The following is a 19,472-nucleotide window of genomic DNA, read 5'->3' as shown; positions in this document are numbered from 1 at the left end:
TAACTTGCAAATTTCAACACAAAAGCCCTTAAGATTTACAAATTCAAGGTTTTGTTATTCAAGAGGGAAAAATATTTGACCTAAATAATAAGAGTGTACAGTGCTTAAATTTGTTGCACACACTCTAGGCTTCACAAAAAATTCCGTGAAGTCTTTGAAAAAAATTTAAGCTTCAAAATGAAGATGACACTACGCACAAATCCCTTTTTTGCACGGACTGCAAGACTGATGCCAAGCCCCTCAGATTCTAGAGAGGGGGGCTCATATTATATATAAGTAGTATAGTAGATAAATTCTAACTAGCTATATGTTTTTATATTATAGGTTGAAGTCTTGGAGATAGGCTTGAGCTTCACGCTGCTGAAATATGAAGCCCAAAAGTCTAATGAAGCTCAATCTGCTCAGCAAATTTAAGCATGGAGTGCTGCTGCGTGTACACAAGCCTAAATAACAAGCGTGTACGCAAGCCTTACCGAGGAGATATAATACTAAATGAATTATTGGGAGTGATGCCGCACAAGTGATTATAATCTTAGAGGGCTTGGTCTCACGCATGGCCACGTGCATGCACGCGAACCTATATAAAGAAAACACAAATGCAGCTATCAAGGAGCACGCCCATGTTCATGCACACTACCCTCCCCACTGTATACAAAATATAAGATTCTGGAGCTCTAGTGCAGCTATGCAATATCGATATCGCGCACTCTCCTGCCTCGTGGCTGCACATTCCTTCCCATCGTAGCTTCGCCACTTGCACTTCGCCCCCCTCGTTGCTGAGCAAATGGGCGAATCCGGCGCTCCTCACGTCGATCCGGTGACGGGTGGGCAACCGCTCGAGGATTCTGCCGTGAACAAGTTTAGCCAAAGGCCATTTACTGTAGGGAACGTTGATTCGCTAGACAGCGTCGTCTTCGAGCCGGATAGTGAGAAGCGTAAGCTTGCCAAAGTCGACGGTCATATCGTATCCTCGCCGAAAACGGAAGACGAACCTGAAAGGAGGCTACGATGGACGGATGCGATGCTACAACCCATCAGATGGTTCTGTATGCTGTGCAGGGAGCTCAACGCCAGCTTCATATTCGGTGTCATAGTGATGTATGGAGTGAGCAAAGGATTCGGAGGGGCGCTGTATAAGATCGCTGGAGGATACTATTGGAAGGACGACCAGAAAGTGCAGCCATCGGTCGCCCAGGTGTATAATGCCATAATTTTCAGCGCTGGGGACTGGAAGCCTGTCTGGGGTCTCCTCACTGACTTAGTTCCTGTTGCTGGATATCGGCGGCGTCCCTATCTCGTGCTTTCAGGTGTGTACGCAGTCCATAAAAAGCCTGAAACCGTGATTTCTGAGATCGCAGCAATTCACCTCATGTTATTGTAGAAAGACACTCAGACGAGAGCTGGCCTCCGGCTTCACATGCCTTAGAGAGAAGTTTGATTGTTTTAACTTATCGCTAGTTTTGAATTTGATGTTGTCCGTCACTAAGGTTCAAAGGCAAATTAACACTATGGGACTTGAAAATTCTGAAAGAGAGGGCATCTACGTTGATTTTGATCTCAAACAGAGGCAGAAATAGTTTGCAGTTGATCATGCTCCATGCATAAAAGTGTGAGCGTATCTTTATAACCAGAGAATCTGTGGAGTCATTGGCGCTTCCATTATCTCAGACATCCTGAGAAGATAGGGTCTGCAGAGGCCCCAGCGATCCCCACAAGATGTCTAGCCTGGCATATTCCGCATAACTACAGTATGCTAGCATGAAAATTATTGCTATACGACTCGATACGAGTCTATATTTGGTCACGGCATTGCGTCAACATTGACTAGTGCAGGTAAGTGTGCAACCGCAAATTCTTAGGTTTTCTTGCAGGTGTAGTTAGGTGAAATTCTTAGGTGTATAGATAATCGTTCGATGAAGATGGCATAAAACAAGGGCGTTAGACTATAGGATATCGACACCGTGATAAGTTTGTTTGTGTTAAAAAACAGGTTTGAGCTGCAGCATTGGACGCCTCTAATATAAAACCATTATCAACATGCCGAGAAGAAATCACAAGGTGTAAATAATCTCCTCTCTATTAAGGGAGAGGTTTTTGTTATGGCGATTGAATAAATAGGGATCGTTCGATTAGATCTATTGAATATTGGCCATTGGATACATTTCTTACGCACGGACAGTTTTAGCACCAAATATCCGTTCTTATCCAATTTGTGCCTCCCTGCCACCACCTTGCCTTTCTAGCCTTCCTCCTCTTCGGTTTGATTGCTCCAGAAGACTTAATAGAAGAGGCTCTATTCAAATATGAATGAAGCCCTACCGCACTAGAGCAAGTACATGCCACTAGTGTTCTAAGGTGTGACGACAACGTATGCAAAGATTGAGCAATCCCTGGAGGTAGGGAAGGCATTCGATCCGAAGAGGTTGTTCTTGAGAAACTGGTTTTCGCAGTGCTAGGGATGGGTGGAAAGGTGACTAGCAATGCCGATCACTCACATTGGAAGGGCTATGCATTTGCTTCCAAGGAGGATAGGGCCCACGCTCCGAGGTGGGATTATCGCAAGGATGGAAGGTGGATAGGGAGGCAGGGGTATGTAGGGTACTCCTAGAGCATCGTCCGTTGGTGTGGTGGCCAAAGCAATGGGCAAGGTGGTGGATATTGGGCTCCATCTTTGATGGAGTTCGGAAAAGGAGTGGCATACATATTGTCGTGCGCATAGGTAGAATGAATCTATTATATTGATCATAATGTGTCGTTTACATAGATGGTTGAGGATGACGATGACGTGCGCATAGGTAGAATGAATCTATTGTATTGATCATAATGTGTCGTTTACATAGATGGTTGAGGATGACGATTAGCTAGAGTCTTGTGCCTCTTCGCATTACCGCCTCTGTGAATGATCTTAATGATCTTACATTCCTGTACTCCCCCTTAAGATCGGTAAGATCTTGAAGAGTAATAGAGTGAGGTTTTATTTGAATTGAGATGCACCCCTGATTGTTGTGGTGCTTTGCTTCTATCTATATGCTATAGAGTTTACAATACGCAATGCATTTATCTATCCGGGATAAGTGTCGCGTGAATGATTAGCAACATGAATAATTTTGTCTTCGTCTTTGATCCAGCTGCATATGGCACTTCTTCTAGCTTCATTTCTTGAACTTGTACTCCCCCTCAAGTGAGAGAAAGGGAAGAAGTGTTCAATTCCAGCACGGTCTTGTTCATCAATAGGATGATCATGGCACTTTCATGTTGGGTCACAAACTGTTTTGGATATCTACATAGCGTCCACATGTTTTTCCTATGATGCATAAACCCATGATAGCTAGTAATTCTTAATGCATCATGAAACTAGTAAATAACCATCCAACTGTCCCCTCTAATAAGATAGGAATAGACTAGACAAGTACCTAACACAATGGCCCTCTTTTAGCCTGACCACCATGTGGCGAAGTTCGCAGAGCCCATCTAACGAAGTTATGTTCATAGATCTTAGTGGTTGCTCCACATAGATCCCCTCAAATAGGTTGCATGTTTGAAAACCCTAACTGTGCGTATGTTTGGCTCTACACCCAAGCTTATATCAAGTTCCTCTCAAAGAATAAACCTTAAGTCCTTGAAAGTCACCCTAGCATCCTCAATCTCTAGCACAAAGTCCTCAACTAGGGTCTATACTCCAATGTCATGTAGTAAAGCACCAATAAGTCTCCAATAAGTGATATTATGAATAGTAGTCAACGCAATCTCATCAAAGACCTTGTCTCTACTTCTCCCATAATTATCTTGGTGCAGTAGGCTTTGAATTTCCTCACAAATGGTGCTTCATCTTAGTACTTGTTCCAATTGCCGTCATTCTCCATTCTCCTAGGATTTGAGAGAACTTGAGCAGACAATGTGGCCAGAACAATCTATTGAAATCAACAATAAAATGCAAAGCAAATATTGACTTTGGTTTGCCTTGGCACGATAAAATGCAAAGAGAACATTGACCCTGAGTTTACCTCGCTAATTCTTGTGGAGGTCACCTCCATTGGGACTTGGTCCTGAATCATGTTGCCAACCAGTGAAGCAAGAAATCCAAGCATGTATCTATAATGTCCACTACAACTTATCCTAGCTCGTCATGCCTCAAGCATAAGTGTCTTGTACTATCCTCACCTCTATCAATGGTTATTGCTATGTTATTAGTCTCACTGACTAAGCAACTCTAGTTGTTTTCCACCATCACTGTAGAATGTAGGTTTGTAGGCTCCAAGTATCACCGCTCTATGTTTAGAATAGTATTGGTCACACTATTGTCTACATACCTTACCTTTGTTCCATTATGCCCTTTACTTAGAAAGGTCTTGAGCAACCATATTTATGCCTCATCTAACTTTGACTCTTCTATGGGTTTGGACTTGTTTTTCTATTCCGCTTTCTTCTTGCAATCTCATGCAAAGTGTTTAGGTCTAGTAGGCCCTTTACACACCAAGGACTGCCCACCCATCATTAACGGTCGGCCAATCAAGATGCTTCATTGGGGTTCCCCCTTTACAAATAGTAAGAGTGCAAGACTTTGAGTGATTCCAAAATCTAGTCAGTTGCTACCTCCTGCCCATCATAAGAGATCTCTTGGGAAGGCAACCTTGGTTGCCCAAGCTTGGGCACCCATTGCCCAACTAATCAAATTCAAGTAGAGGATGACTCCCAATAAATGCTACCTTTTTATAATTGGGCAATGTGCAAACCATTGCCCATTGAAGATTGCGTAAAACATTTTTTGGTGGCTACCCACACATAAATCCATTCATCTTGCCTCTTGGGCTTACCCCTGCCAAGCTTGCCCTTTCCTTTTACCTTGGCCTTGCCAAAAGCTTATCATTACTAACACAGCCCTCATCTCTTTGAAGGTGAGCAGGTTTTATCTATCTATGGTCATCATGCTCACAACAAACGATTCGAAAAACTGATGACCTGCCCATAGCGTTTGTGTCCACCTTCGGAACAGAACTTCCGCTAGTTGTTCCCTTTTTTTTATACGGGTCAGATCATCTCTGCACCGTGGTCCAAATGATGTGGTCCAATGATCCCCTTCTTCAACCTCAGCCAAGTCTAGAGGTGTTACAATCTTGCCCATGGCATCATTTGTGGCCTTGGGCTTAACAAACGCTTGGTCACTTCCAGATTCTACTTGCTACACCAGTGCCTCTGCGTCTTCAACTCCCATAATAGGTAATTGGTCAAGTCTAGTTTGCCTCCTTCCCAGGAATAGAGAAAACTTAGAAATCCACAAGCAAACTTCAACCCCTCGGACTAACTTGACAAAGGGACAATTTAACTGATACCAAAGTCGCCTTCCTTCACCACCTTCCATCGGGTGTTGGAAAAGATCGCTGAAGTAAGTCCTCTGGATACTGCTGGATTTGGAACAGCAAGGCCCCTTTCAACGCCGTTTATCATCGATAATATTTTGGGAGAGCTAGAGGACCACTAACAGCACATTCTTCTCTCTCGTGTACATAAGTGTTTTGTCTTTGTTTGGTCATGTCTTGTGGGCTTTACACAGTTCCATGTTAGCATACGTGCTTTGGTCTATTAAGCGCATATGACTACACTAAAGTCAACTGCCTTGTTTGCTTTAATGACAGGTTCGGATATGTAACAAAGTGATTAAGAGTTGGTTGGTCTTGAAATTTTTCCCATAGGATATTATTAATGTATTGCAAGTAGTGTTCCCAACATTTCATACTCATGAAGATGGTATGACCCCTCTATGTCCTCAAGCTTTCTACTTTCAAAGGCTGTCACTCCATACTCCTACCTAAGGACAGCTTTGAAACCCTTAAAATGCTGGGCGTACCAACACTAAAGCATTTTTCAAGGCATCTTTCAAATTTCAAGTATGCTTCATCTGGTCATAAGAATGTTATCTTCTTCAAAAGATCTATGAGAGATTGGCAAAACTGTCTTATTAATCTCCTTTAAGGGCTCCATTGGGATCCCATTACAGTTTACAATGTGTCCAAGATGCTCAGCCCACCTGCCATGATGGTGCTTTTGCATAAATCTTTTGCAACCACCAAATCTCAAGTACTAGCTGACATGTAAGATGAGTTTGTTTCACTTTCTGTAAATGAAAATAGCTCAAATTGGAACAGAAAGCCATCTCTCAAAACAGAAAGTGCAATATCTTGTTTCTTCAAGGATCTAAAAAAATGGCCACTACGTTAGTTCATCTAAAGGGCAACACCTTGAACTTATAAAAGCTTTTGTATACTGAAAAGCTAGTGTATGTTCAATCACCCTCTTTGATTATCCAGGTGGGAATCTCAATCTCAACATCTAACCTCATAAATTTTTGGGCTCCCTTAAGCTCATTAAGCATCCCAAGGGTTTTTGTATAATGGCCTTTCAAATGGACCACATGGTTGATTTGATGCTCGTGCAACTCATGAGGGATTGGAAACAATTTGAGCGTTGGCCTTCTGAGATCTCTATGATCAATACCCATGCTCGATAAGTGTAAGCTCTCACAACTATTGTGATCTTCCCGGTGATTTGCCTCATTTATTAAGTAAAATAATAAAATCTTGAATGCATAGCCAAGTTTCAACGGGTAGTGAAACCTAGCATGCCAGAACTTAAATTTATATGCTGAATGACAATATTGTAAGAATTAAAAGATACATGCGACCACTTTGACTAGGGGCCAATGAATATCTCAATCTTCATCTCTTCTCTAGGATTCTAAATGAGCTCTCAAATATTTTCCACGTTCTTTGTAACTCCATTTGAGTTCTCATTTCCTTTCCAAACTCTTGAACTCTGCCTGAGTCCTTCATCTTTCAAATGTAGTCTTTTATGATACTTGAAAGACAAGATAGTTAGATATACATCATTAGATATGTCAAAACAACTGTAGATGGACATAAACACATATCTATTCCTATGGCCCTTTCACCTTATGTAAAGGCTAGTCTTCAAAGGGCTCTAGCCTTCATGGTCCCTAGCTATCATGGTGTTAAGGTTCAAGCCTAGTTTTTCTAAGATGCTATCAAAGCCATGGTGGCGAGTTAGGGAATTGAGATTTGTGAGCTAACAGGGTCTAGTGGGAGGCGATATCTGAAGCCAAGAGCATATGCCTTGGTGATCAACTCATCTAATCAGAGAAATCCAATCAGAAATCAACTTCAACAACAAAAGAGGAAGGCACTTGTGCTTAGTGATGGTCCATGTGTTTGTAAGTGAAAATTCTCTTTGTGGTTAAATTGTACCGTGTGACATGGTGTTCCCCTTGCCTATTCCAAATTTCGGCAAGCCACTATCTGATCTGGATGATTTTGATCCAGAGCCACGTGGTTTGCACGTGCCTTGTGGAGATAATGAAAGGAATGGAAAAGAAGCCTGCAGATCAAGTGCATGTGACAAGCAAAGTAATTAAATCTGTAGATGTGGATGAGATATAAAGTAGGTGCTCAAGGATGCTGAGGCAATCTCAATGATAGAAGGGATCCTTGGGCTTACTGAAAGACATGTGTCCCCATGGGTGCCATCAGCTGCGGTGTTAATATGTTTTAAATCCCCTCCCAAGGGAGACTTGACATTGATGTATCTGTCTGCTTCCAACATATGTTCCTAAAGAAGCAAGATATCTAGACAGGATCCAAATTATAGGGCAGGCAGAAAAGAGTCTCTCATTAATTTGTCCGTTTGAGGTGCCACTTGGATGGCAGGTCAAAACTGTAGATGTTTCATGATATTAGAGAAATCTTAGATGTCGAAATCTGAAATGAGAGGGGAAAAAGGATGCTTCAACTCCTCCCAGCAGACTAGGAGGGGAAAACAAAAGAGCAACCCCCAAGAGGGGTAGCTCTGTTCTGTGTTGCAAAAAAGGGTTTCAACTCGAGAGACGGGGAATGGAAAGGGCAGTCTACTATGGTAAGAACCCGAAAGAGAAAAGTAGGAAATCACAATTACCACAGATCCCATACAGAAGAATGTAACTGGGACCATACAGAAGAATGTAACTGGGAAGTCATGAACGCTCCCTTTATGAAGCTATTAGCAAGAGTTTGAACAATCTCTCACAGGATATAATTTTCCAAACTTTTCCCCCCGAATAAGGTGGAAGCAGTTTGCTGGTTTACTCAAAGAGAAGGTGTATTTTGTTGGTATTGGGCAGTCTGGAACAAGGTCTGAAAATGATGAAAATCAGATATGAGATTTGAAATCGACAATTTTAGGAGAATTGAATTTGTTTCCTGATTGTGCACCTCCAAAGGTAGAAAAGTTCTTGGGAGCTTTGCAAAAGGAAGAAAAGAGAAAGCCCAATCTTTTGCCCATTCAACAGCTGCTGATTGGTTTAGCAGTCCAACTACTTCCCTCAGAGCACTACTATAATGATTGAACCTTCCACATGTGCAAGTCATAATTTTATTTGCAATGGAAGACTTGCATATATGCTAACATAAGCACAAATGGCATCAAACAGATGACTAAGGATGCCCTAGCAGCCTACCCTCTCGAAGAGACCACTTAATTTGTTGCTCAAGTAAATAGACTTTGTGTGCCCAACAAAATTCTGATTTGGTGAGCCTCATGAACTGCTCCATAGGTTGCCCACACATGGCTCCTCCAAAATCTGGGCTGCCACCATGGAACTAAGCCCTATCTATCACACTTCTCCACAGGCTGCCCACACATGGCTGCTGCAAAATCTGGGCTGCCTCCATGGAACGAAGCCCTATCTATCACACTCTCTGCACATGATCTGCCTTCGGCCAATTATTCCCCTAGCAGATGGATTCTTTACTGCTTTGTTTTGCTCATTGCCTTTTCTAGCAGCCTTCTTGCTTGATCCTTCAAATGATAAGAGGGGCCTTTTATGGGCCCAGTGTTAGATATCAATGCTCCACTCTCTTGTAACTACACGGGAACCAGCTAACTTTACTTGTAAGCCCCCCATATGAGGAGAAGGCATTTGAGTAGTTTGGTTATCCGGTAGGTCCTGGTTTGGATACCAGATGGGGGCCATGTGTGGCCTGATGGCTGGACGGCTTCAGATAGAGTTGGCACACTGCCAACTAGGCTACATGCAAGTGCGGAAAGGCATCCCTTGACTGACCGTACCGAGGGTAGACAGAGCATTTCCCGAGGCAGCCCACTCTCGGGTTGCGGGGCCCGTTTGGAGCCTCAGATGATCCCAGATGGCTCTGGGCCGAACGGTAACCGTAGGTTGGTTGCTCTGTTTTGCACACCGGTTTTATCGTATGGTCGGTGGCCTATTTCGGGACCAACCCTCAGTCGACCGTTTTGGGCGGACTGGGTCAATCACCCAATTGAGCCTAACCGTCTACGACTAGTGGCTATATAAGAGCAAGCCCATTTCATCACTGGCTATAGCAACCCTGATTCCTTAGCATTCAGCCTCCGTCTTCTACTATTTTCAGCACGCCATCGAAACTTCTTTCACAGGAGCGCACGGTTGGGAGGCAGCGCCATCTATTGTATCAGTTCTACAGTAATTAAATTTTTTATTCTCCATACTATCTTATTTTCTCTCTTGCGTACAAGATCCTGTTATTTGTTGAGCATAGACGTTGTATTATTTTCTTACATGGTATCAGAGCCTGGACTCTTGCAAGAAGATTTGGTAGTGTGTTTCTGTTTTTGCGAGCAGATTGTGAGTGATGGCCTAGCCCGCAAGACTGCGAATCCCACCGTTCGGCAAAAGCGGAAAGTTGGACGGCTCTAACTATCCACTTTGGAAGTTCAAGATGAAGACCATCCTAAGCGCATACGAGCTTTGGGACACTGCTACTGGGGTGGATGTGAGGCCGGTTGCGAGACTGGATCCAGCCAATGCAGGACAATAGATAGTACCAACTGCGGATGAGATTCTCACGTGGACAAGAAGAAATGCAGATGCGCTGTGTTCTATTGTCTGCAGTGTTAGTGATTTCGTCATCGCGTTAATTCAACATGTCACCACAGCGGAGGAGGCATGGACGGTCTTAAAAAATCAGTACGAGACCACGAATCAGACGCGGATTAAGAATCTGGAGACTCAACTCGCGAACGAGAAGTTGTCTGAGTCTGAAGCGGTAGAGAAGTTCATCACCAGGGTGAAGAATCTGCGTGATCAGATGACTGCGATTGGCATCACCATCATCAGCGAGAATCTAGCACGAACGTGCATACGGATTCTCCCACCAAAGTACGACAGTCTTGTTACGGCGTTGAATACGCAGAAGAGTAATCCACCCCTCAACTTTGAGGATTTCAGCGCGATGCTTCTGGAGGAGGAGATGCGTCAAAAGACGAGGACTGGAGAAGATTCGGCTTTCTGGACCGGATCAAAGAAAGGTAAGGGTAAGGACTCTAGTAACCCATCTTCTTCTGATGATAAAAAGAGAAAGAAGAAGATCAAGTGCTTCTATTGCAACAAGGCAGGGCACAAGCAGAATGAGCAAGAGCAACTTGTTGTCCGTTTCTGCAATCACGGATCGAGACCTCAAAGTTCAATTCGATAAGAATGGTATACAGATCCTGGATCTTCAAGGAAAGGTCGTTGGTAAAGGTACATGGTGCAACAACATTTACGAACTGTTAGCTTTCAGTGCTCGAGCGGATGTGAAGAACACTAAGCTGTGGCATGAGAGGTTTGGTCATCTAAACCTTAGTTCTTTGAAGGGGATGCATAAAAGTGGAATGATTGCAGACCTACTTGAAATTTCAGATCTGCCCGATGTATGTGAAGCTTGCATGATGGGCAAGCAGCATCGGTAGCCCTTTCCTAAAGAGGCTAGCAGGGCAAAGGCTCCTCTAGAGCTCGTTTACACGGACCTTTGCGGAAAGATGGAGATGGAAGCTTTGGGTGGTTCCTACTATTTCATGACGCTGATCGACGACTACAGTAGAGGATATGGATATACTTCCTGAAGACGAAAGACAAGGCTTTTAATAGGTTCAAGGAATGGCATGTAATGGTTGAGAAAGAATCGGGGAGGAAGGTGAAGAAGCTGAGATCAGACAGAGGTGGAGAGTTCACGTCGACTGAATTCGAAAGTTACTGCAAAAGTCACGGAATCAAAAGGTGAAAACCCCCGCCACATACATCACAGCAAAATTGAGTAGCAGAACGCAAGATGCGCATCATCTGCGAAATGGGCCGGAGTATGATGAAAGGGAAAGATTTGCCAAAGACTTTCTGGGCTGAAGCATGTAACACTGCAGTTTACATCCTCAATCATAGCTACACGAAGGCTGTGATCGGGATGACTCCACTGCAAGCCTTTTCTGGTAAGAAACCTTCAGCTGCACATTTCAGAGTTTTTGGATGTGACTGTTTTGTGCATGTCCCTGATGCTACCAAGACCAAATGGGAACCGAAGAGTCGGAAGTGTATTTTCTTGGGCTACAGTGAAGAGGCGAAGGGTTACCGTCTCTATAACCCTGTTACCAAGAAGGTAATTGTAAGTCGCGATGTGGTCTTCTCAGAACAGCCGCATCAATCGGAGGAGGATGCTTCCTTTCCAGACAACCAGGACTAGGATATCCATCCAGTATCACCACCAACAGCAGACCGAACTCCCCTAACGGTGCTTGGGAGGATTCAAGATAAAGAAGACGAAGAAGAGCCTGTAGAACCACAACGGCAATGGCCATTCCTGAAGTGGGTAAAGCAGCTTTTGGACGGCAGAGAACCTCCAGCCATTGAGGAGAAACCATCTGAACACCGCCTGTCCAAGAGATTAGAGGAGCAAAGAAGGGCGCAAGAACACTTGGTCAACTATGCTTTGATGACAGAAGTGATCCGTGCTGATGAACCCAAGTGTCTTGAAGAGGCACAGGGCGATGATAGATGGATGGAGGCTATGCAGTCGGAGTATGGCTCCATAATGAAGAGCAACACTTGGGACCTTGTGGATCGACCACCAAAATGCAAGGTAATCGGAACCAAGTGGGTGTACAAGACCAAGTACAAGTCCGACGGCACGTTGGATAAGTACAAGGCTCGGCTCATGGCAAAAGGATTTGCACAGGTACATGGTTTTGATTATCAAGATACTTTTGCTCCCACAGCTCGACTAACCACAATTCGCAATGTTTTGGCTTTAGCTGCCCAGGGAAGTTGGCCCGCGTTTCAGATGGATGTGAAATCTGCCTTTCTAAATGGAGATCTCAAGGAGGAGGTATACGTAAAACAACCACCAGGTTTTGAGATCCCCGGTTCAGAAGGTAAAGTCTGCAAACTGAAGAAGACACTTTACGGGCTGAAACAGGCCCCACAAGCGTGGTACCAGTGAATTGATGCCTACTTTCTGCAAAACGGGTTTAGGAAGAGCCCATTTGATGCAAATTTGTATATCTTCAGAGAAGGAGGCAGGTGTATGATCGTGGTCCTTTATGTGGACGACCTTGTCATAACAGGGAACCATGAAGAGAAGATCTCGCAGATGAAGCATTTGCTAGGAAGAGAGTTTGAAATAACAGACCTCGGACTGATGCATTTTTGTTTGGGGATTGAAGTTTGGCAGGAGCCAAAACAGATCTTCATTTCACAGCTGAAGTATGCTGGAGAGATACTGAAGGCATTTGGCATGACTGAGTGCAAGACAGTTGGTACCCCTATGGAGGTTGACGCGAAGCTCTCAAACGAGGATTCATCACGACTGGTGGACGAAGCGAAGTACAGAAGGCTTGTGGACAGCTTGATTTATCTGTGCAACACACGGCCGGACATCAGTTTTGCGACTGGTGCACTAAGCAGGTTTTCCAATAAGCCCCAGGAGAACCATTGGAGGGCAGGGATGCGGGTGCTGAAATACATCAAAGGCACACTTGATTATGGCATCACCTATACCAAGGGCAACATCTTGACCGGATTCAGTGACTCGGATTGAGCAGGAGACGTGGACAGCAGGAGATCAGTGACAAGGTATTGTTTCTCACTTGGATCTAGAGTTGTGTCATGGGTCAGTAAGAAGCAACCCACAGTTGCTCTTTCTTCTACTGAGGCCGAATACAAATCTGCATGCTTTGCTTCTTGCGAGGCAGTGTGGTTGAGGAGGATTTTGGGAGACATGGGTGCAGTGCAGAACAAGCCTACGCAGTTATCATGTGACAATCAGAGTTGCATGGCGATTGCAAAGAACCCGGTGTTCCACGCTCGCACAAAACACATTGAGATTCAATATCACTTTGTACGCGAGCTCATCATGGATGGAGAGGTCGACTTGGTGTACTGTCCGACTACAGAGAATGTTGTGGACATCTTCACGAAGGCTCTTGGAAGAGACTTGCTGGAGAGGCATCTTCATTGACTTGGCATTGGGCCGAAAAAGTAAGTTCACTTGCGGGTGGACATTGAGGGGGGGTGTTAGATATCAATGCTCCACTCTCTTGTAACTACGCGAACCAGCTAACTCTACTTGTAAGCCCCCATATGAGGAGAGGGCATTTGAGTAGCTCGGTTATCCGGTAGGTCCTGGTTTGGACACCAGATGGGGGCCATGTGTGGCCTGATGGCTGGACGGCTTCAGATAGAGTTGGCACATTGCCAACTAGGCTACATGCAAGTGCGGGAAGGCATCCCTTGACTGACCGCACTGAGGGTAAACAGAGCATTTCCCGGGGCAGCCCACTCTCGGGTTGCAGGGCCCGTTTGGAGCCTCAGATGATCCCGGATGGCTCTGGGCCAAACAGTAACCATAGGTTTGTTGCTCTGTTTTGCGCACCGGTTCTATCATATGGTCGATGGCCTATTTCGGGACCGACTCCCAGTCGACCGTTTTGGGCGGACTGGGTCGGTCACCCAATTGAGCCTAACTGACTACGACTGGTGGCTATATAACAGCAAGCCCGTGAAGCTGATTTCATCACTGGCTGCAGCAACCCTGATTCCTTAGCATTCAGCCTCCGTCTTCTACTGTTTCCAGCACGCCATCGAAGCTTCTTTCACAGAAGCGCACGGTTGGGAGGCAGCGCCATCTATTGTATCAGTTCTACAGTAATCAAAATTTTGATTCTCCATACTATCTTGTTTTCTCTCTTGCGTACGAGATCCTGTTATCTGTTGAGCACAGACGTATTATTATTTTCTTACACCCAGCACCCCTCCTCCCCAGCCCCACATCAGCATGTTTTGCTTGATGTCAACGAACCTTGAACCATCCAGAGTCATTGGTCAAAGTTACCCAAGGCGGTCAAAACACTTAGGTCATTAAAAAAAAACAAATCGAGGTTGACTTTTTGTCATGTTTCTTTGTGCCTGTAATGGTCCTTGTTGGCTCTCCAATTGGCACTTCAAATGTCTAAACTGCCTTGCAAGTGGCCTCAACCATCCATGGGAAGAACTTGCATGTGATAAAATTTTATGAGCAGGAACGAGCCAATGCCCCACTCAAAGGACTCACAACCAGGGACTCTTAACTAAACATGAGCAGTCTAGGGTAGTCTTGCCACATCCTTCCTGTAAAGGATGCATGAGACTCCTATAATTAGCGTTGGAAACCGTGCTACTCACCTACACCGCAGAGGATCGTCTAGGCCAATTGTCTTTTCTAAGTGAATATCTCTAGATGACTTTACAGAGCTGCTGCATACGTCCTAAAGCAAGTAAAGCTAACATAACTTGCTAAATGATAGACTACATGGGTGTACTAGTGGATTCCGATTGAAATCCAGAAAACAGACAATTCCCTATCCAATCGAGGACTCAAATGCTCAAATGCTGACTCACGCAAATACTTCTAAGTCAACTAAGAAGGGCCAAAACAGGTTTTTCAATTATGCTTCACGTTCGTTTTCTTGCCTCTATAGACATGGAGAACTGAAACAGAAATGTGACAGCTCAGGTGTAGCTTTGAAGTTTGTTCCAACTCTTCTCCTTCATGAGCTGTGTTATCTTTGAATTATCAATACACATGAAGGGTATGTACGTTATGACTCCAGGAATTCAGGGCTCTGCAGGAAATCCACAGGAAATCTAATTTTGTTGAGCCATCGTTTGAAGGTTCAAAGTGGAAAGAAGATACGAAAAAGATATGTATCATGCTGGAATCACAAGAAGTATGGAGGGGCGTGGCTTGAAGGTTCCAAGTGGAAAGGAGATATAAAATAGAAATGCATTGTGCTGTAGTCACTAGTATGGAAATCACATTTTGTTGAACCATGGACTGAAGGTTACAGGTGGAAAGGAGATACGAAAAAGAAATGTATCATGCTGTAGTCACAAGTAATATGGAGGGCCATGAGCGAAAATGTTGTAGTGTGAGGGTTGGTACAAATTTAGGGTAGTTATGAGGTAATAATTGACACGGAACGATAGACAATTAAGGTTAACTTTAGGCCAAATTAGCAATCTTCAGACTTAATTTTAGGCCAGCCAGCTAGCAGTCTTCAGGCTTGTAAGTCTGAAGATTGCTAGCATAGTTGAGGTAACCTTTTTTCTCAAAGTAATAAAGCTTTATTTTCACGCCCAAAAAAAAAAACTTTAGGCCAAATTATGCCAGAAATGGCTTCTAAAGCTGTATGAATCCCCAATTGCTCAGATATAAAGTTGTCTTACGTGAACCCTGAAGGTCTCTTCTCCTGTTGTTGGAAATGTTACAGCACCCAAGCCTACCTTGATTATGTTGTACAATTTCCAACATCTAATTCACAGCAGCTTGCATGCAGGACTCTTATCTTTGATCTCCATTTCGGTGATGATGGCATATTCTAAGCTGCATGCTGCCAGTGCAGTTATATTGCTTTTACTATACATACTGGGGGTAGCTATAGCTCAAGTTACGCTTGATGCTGATATTACAAGGCAAAGCCGTGAGAAACCAATTCTAGCAGCAGATATCCAAACCCTATGTTCGATGAGTGAGGCCATGGGGCACATCGTGGGTTTCTCCATGAATGGATTTATCGTTCATTATCTAGGGCCAAAGGTCATTTTTCATCTTCTCATCTCCAGTTTTCAGGAAATTTTTTCCAAATCATTTATGTTTTTTTATCAAATGGTTGTATTCGAATATGTTCTGATAATAAGACATAATAAAGCCTTCTTGATTTGTCATAGTCGCTATGGACGTGGCTTGTTAACCAATCCTTGGGGAAGGCCTAAAACTGGTTTACGTGTTCTACTAGATTTCTGAACATAGAGTTCCAGTTGAGAATGCCAGATCAGAAAACAAGCAACGCTTATTATCTTTTGGACATTGTCCCTGGAAGAATGTGTTGCTGTCGCTCATCGTCCATGATTTGGCTACAGAATGCATTGGGCCTGCTGTCCATGAGTGGAGCGCTCTTTCTGGTCCTTGGATTTGTTCTGCGCGAATTGAAGCTCTCTAAGCAGTCATTGCAAAGTTATCAGGTATGTGTACTGGTAAATGAGGTCGTCAATCACGACCTTGTCACTATTTAAATCTTCAAAGTTTAATAATTACGTCATATCAGAAGTAAACTTTGCAATGATACTCAAAGAATTTTTCGTAAAAGGAAGATATACTCAAACAACTCTTTTTTACAAGATGCGGGTATCAGACGCTTACAACCACCTTGTTGCCTGAACAACCTTGAGTTCGAGTGATGCTCGTCGTTGAAAGTATTTTCTTTCTCATCTTATGCCAAAAGGAATTCGCAGGTGGCACAGAGATTCCAAAGGACCTGTAGAATCATATGCACAACAATCAGTTGTCCTCAAGTGTGGAAGCCTATGTTATATATGTTCATCTCGTGGGCTAGTTCGCCATCTGTTGATGAGGGAAAGTTCTATTGGTACACAGATAAAGAACGGGGCTTAGGATTCTCTCGGGTTAGTAAATCCTGTTCAATGTTCCTTTGTGAGGAATCAACCAATCTTCTTGTTCATCTCTTACTTGACGTGCTTGTTTTACAGGAATTTATAAGTATGTCTTTCGCTGTAGGCTCTGTCGGAGCATTCTTGGGGGGTGTGATCTACCAGAATCTATTAAAGAATTGCTCTTTCCGCAAAATTTTGCTGTGGGCTCAAATTCTTGTTTTCTTTGGTGGAATGGTGGACTTGCTTCTGGTACTGCGATGGAATCTAAAACTGCATGTGTCCGACGCATTGTTCTTTCTATTCGATGAGACTTTGGGCTACTCGGTTCACCGCGTTAAATGGATACCACAGCTTATTCTCTGTACGAAGCTGTGCCCAACGGGCATAGAGGGAACCTTTTTCGCTCTGCTGATGAGCGTAGACAGCATAGGCTTTCTCACGGCGAGGTCGAGTGGAGCAATGCTGCAGCATGGGCTAGGAATTACTCGCGACGACTATCAGAATCTGTGGTTGGCGATACTTATAAGAAACATGATGAGGCTGTTGCCACTGGGAGTATTGTTTTTGGTGCCAGATGCAGATCCATCGTCGCAAGTGATTCCACCCGAGCTGGTTGCCTTCGGAGAGGAGGTCCAAGATGAAGAGCTTGAGGTTGAACTAGTGGAGAAGACTCCTCTAATCAATTCTACTAGCTAATCACCAGCTCTCATCACTTGGGTTCTAGCAAAATCCTCAATTCTATTTGAAACATCCCTCATCCATTTTATTTGAAATCGTCACCCAACCCCCATCTCAGGGTATCCCCGAGGCTTTGTGCTCTTTCAATTTCAATTCAATGTCAAAACAAAACAAAACAAAAGTAGTGATGTGATGCCACTAGATACATCAAGGAGAGGAAGTTATAAGGGATACAAAATTTTAGTATTGATATATATTTAGAATTGAATTTCATTCCATCTAGAAATCTCTACTCCCCAATCTTCATAAATATTCATCATCGTGCAGTGAAGATCAGCAGCTCTCTTGAAGTGGTTTGGGTGCATTTGGATCCCTAGCTCTCTCTGCTCGGGGTTGTCAATAGAATAAGAAGAAGAAGAAAAAGAAGATGAGTACAACCAGAACTCTAACTATACCAGTAACCAAATTACAAATTCCTAGGCTTTTTAAATTTCTTGCTAGCTGAGGCGGTTTTATGTGTCCGACTTCCTTCGGGAAAGGAAACTTGCTGCCTATTAGTTGGACACGTGCATGTGTGTGAGGAAAAAGAAAACAATGTCATGGTGGATAAGGATTTGCTTTAAAAACAAGAGAGCACATGATGTACTCAAGAGCATGTCCTTCGTGAGTAGTATTATTGCAAAAAAAAAAAGGGAAAGTTTTGTTAAGAAAATAATGTCCATTTTTTTACTAGTATTCATTCAGCACAATATGTGAGATGCTCAGAGGTTGTAATCCATCTCGATATGTATGCAGTTAAGTTGGAACGAATTAGTACTTAAACTTTGTATAGCAAGGTGTAACTTTATCTCGATATGTATGTAGTGAAGTTGGAACAAACGAGTGCTTAAAATTTTGTATAACAAGTGGTGTTTGCTCATATCTTTCATGAATTTTCATTGCATTTCCAATTGTTGGAAAGGAAGGAGCATCCCCTATTGTTTGTAGTGACGTTTCATGTAATGAATATAAGTTATAATTTATTCTTTTTGCCACCATTTTTAATTTTTAAAAGGACATTATCTCCTTTAAAATAGGGTTGGTCTTTTTAGATTCAATCGCATAGGCATAATGTAGTGCTTTTTAAAATTTATAGGTCATTTATGAAATGATTGTACATGTCATTGTAAATGCTTTCATCTAAGATTTTGTAAGTTATTGTACCTTTAAATTTATTTTTATCAAAATTTATGCTTTTTCTAGAAGATTTAAGTATGATTATTTCTTCCATTAGATGTAGTAGGAAGTGAATGTTGGAAATATGGACCTTGGTGTGCCCCTAACCCCCTTGGGTAATGTGGATATTATAAGGTATTGAGGTCCCTTGGTGCGTAGATGACACGTAGACATTGGGGGAGAAATTCCATCGATATATAGAGGGTTTGAGATCCTCCTCATTATCCTAGCTAGCTCTTTTTGGGTAGTGGGGAGGCTCTGTGGGTAGGAATGGGTGTGTGGGATCCCTCGTACTCGGTGCTCCCTTGGTTGCCATGTGGTAGCATCTAGTAGTGGCATGCAATTTTCTAAAACTAAAATATGTAGATAATGGGTTTATGTTAATGTGGCAGTTTGAAAAATGTATCCAATTGCATAAATAACACTTATTAAAGAACACAAATGTGCAAAGCTAATGCTTGTAGGTCATTTAATTATGAGGCCCAAAAAATAAGGTACATGTGTCAATGCGTTAATAAATTTTGAATATTTATGTCAGAGATATTCTCGAATACACATTCGCTCTTTCATACACCTCACAATCTATCCATCCAAAACATGCCTCTCAAAAGATAATTTTGGGTAAAGTCGGTATCAAAAACCTTGAACTGCAAAGCAACATATGTACAAACCCTAGATGTAGATCCTAAACCAATGTCCACTAAAAAGTGGGCAATGAATGGTGCACGGTCGGTGATCCACATGAACAGCTGTAATGATTGCAGTTGTTTAGTAGATCCGTGAATAGGCTGCATTGCAA

The 19,472-nt window shown here is 43.2% G+C and overlaps 1 protein-coding gene across 1 annotated transcript; it reads left to right on the top strand.

The window, feature by feature from the left end:
- The first annotated feature begins 784 nt into the window (after nt 1-784).
- On the top strand, nt 785-17,476 carry LOC147902540 (putative folate-biopterin transporter 3). Its single transcript, XM_087373891.1, has 5 exons — nt 785-1,307; nt 15,667-15,926; nt 16,250-16,351; nt 16,622-16,792; nt 16,877-17,476. Exons 1-5 carry the CDS (start codon nt 785-787, stop codon nt 17,474-17,476), a joined length of 1,656 nt encoding a protein of 551 aa, XP_087230017.1.
- The last annotated feature ends 1,996 nt before the right edge of the window (nt 17,477-19,472 follow it).

This window comes from Dipteris shenzhenensis, chromosome 4 (genome assembly GCF_047967505.1).
Source record: "Dipteris shenzhenensis isolate YYH24624 ecotype China chromosome 4, Dip_SZ_1.0, whole genome shotgun sequence".
Taxonomy (NCBI): domain Eukaryota; kingdom Viridiplantae; phylum Streptophyta; class Polypodiopsida; order Gleicheniales; family Dipteridaceae; genus Dipteris; species Dipteris shenzhenensis.
The sequence above is the reverse complement of the archived record's forward strand: the minus strand, read 5'-3'. Positions and strand labels throughout refer to the sequence as shown.

Bases quoted from the DNA above. Each gene is read 5' to 3' on its own strand.
- LOC147902540 (XM_087373891.1), top strand. From the start codon at position 785: ATGGGCGAATCCGGCGCTCCTCACGTCGATCCGGTGACGGGTGGGCAA. The intron at 16,352-16,621 runs GTATGTGTACTG...AGGAATTCGCAG, and splicing joins AGTCATTGCAAAGTTATCAG to GTGGCACAGAGATTCCAAAG. The intron at 16,793-16,876 runs GTTAGTAAATCC...CTTGTTTTACAG, and splicing joins GGGGCTTAGGATTCTCTCGG to GAATTTATAAGTATGTCTTT.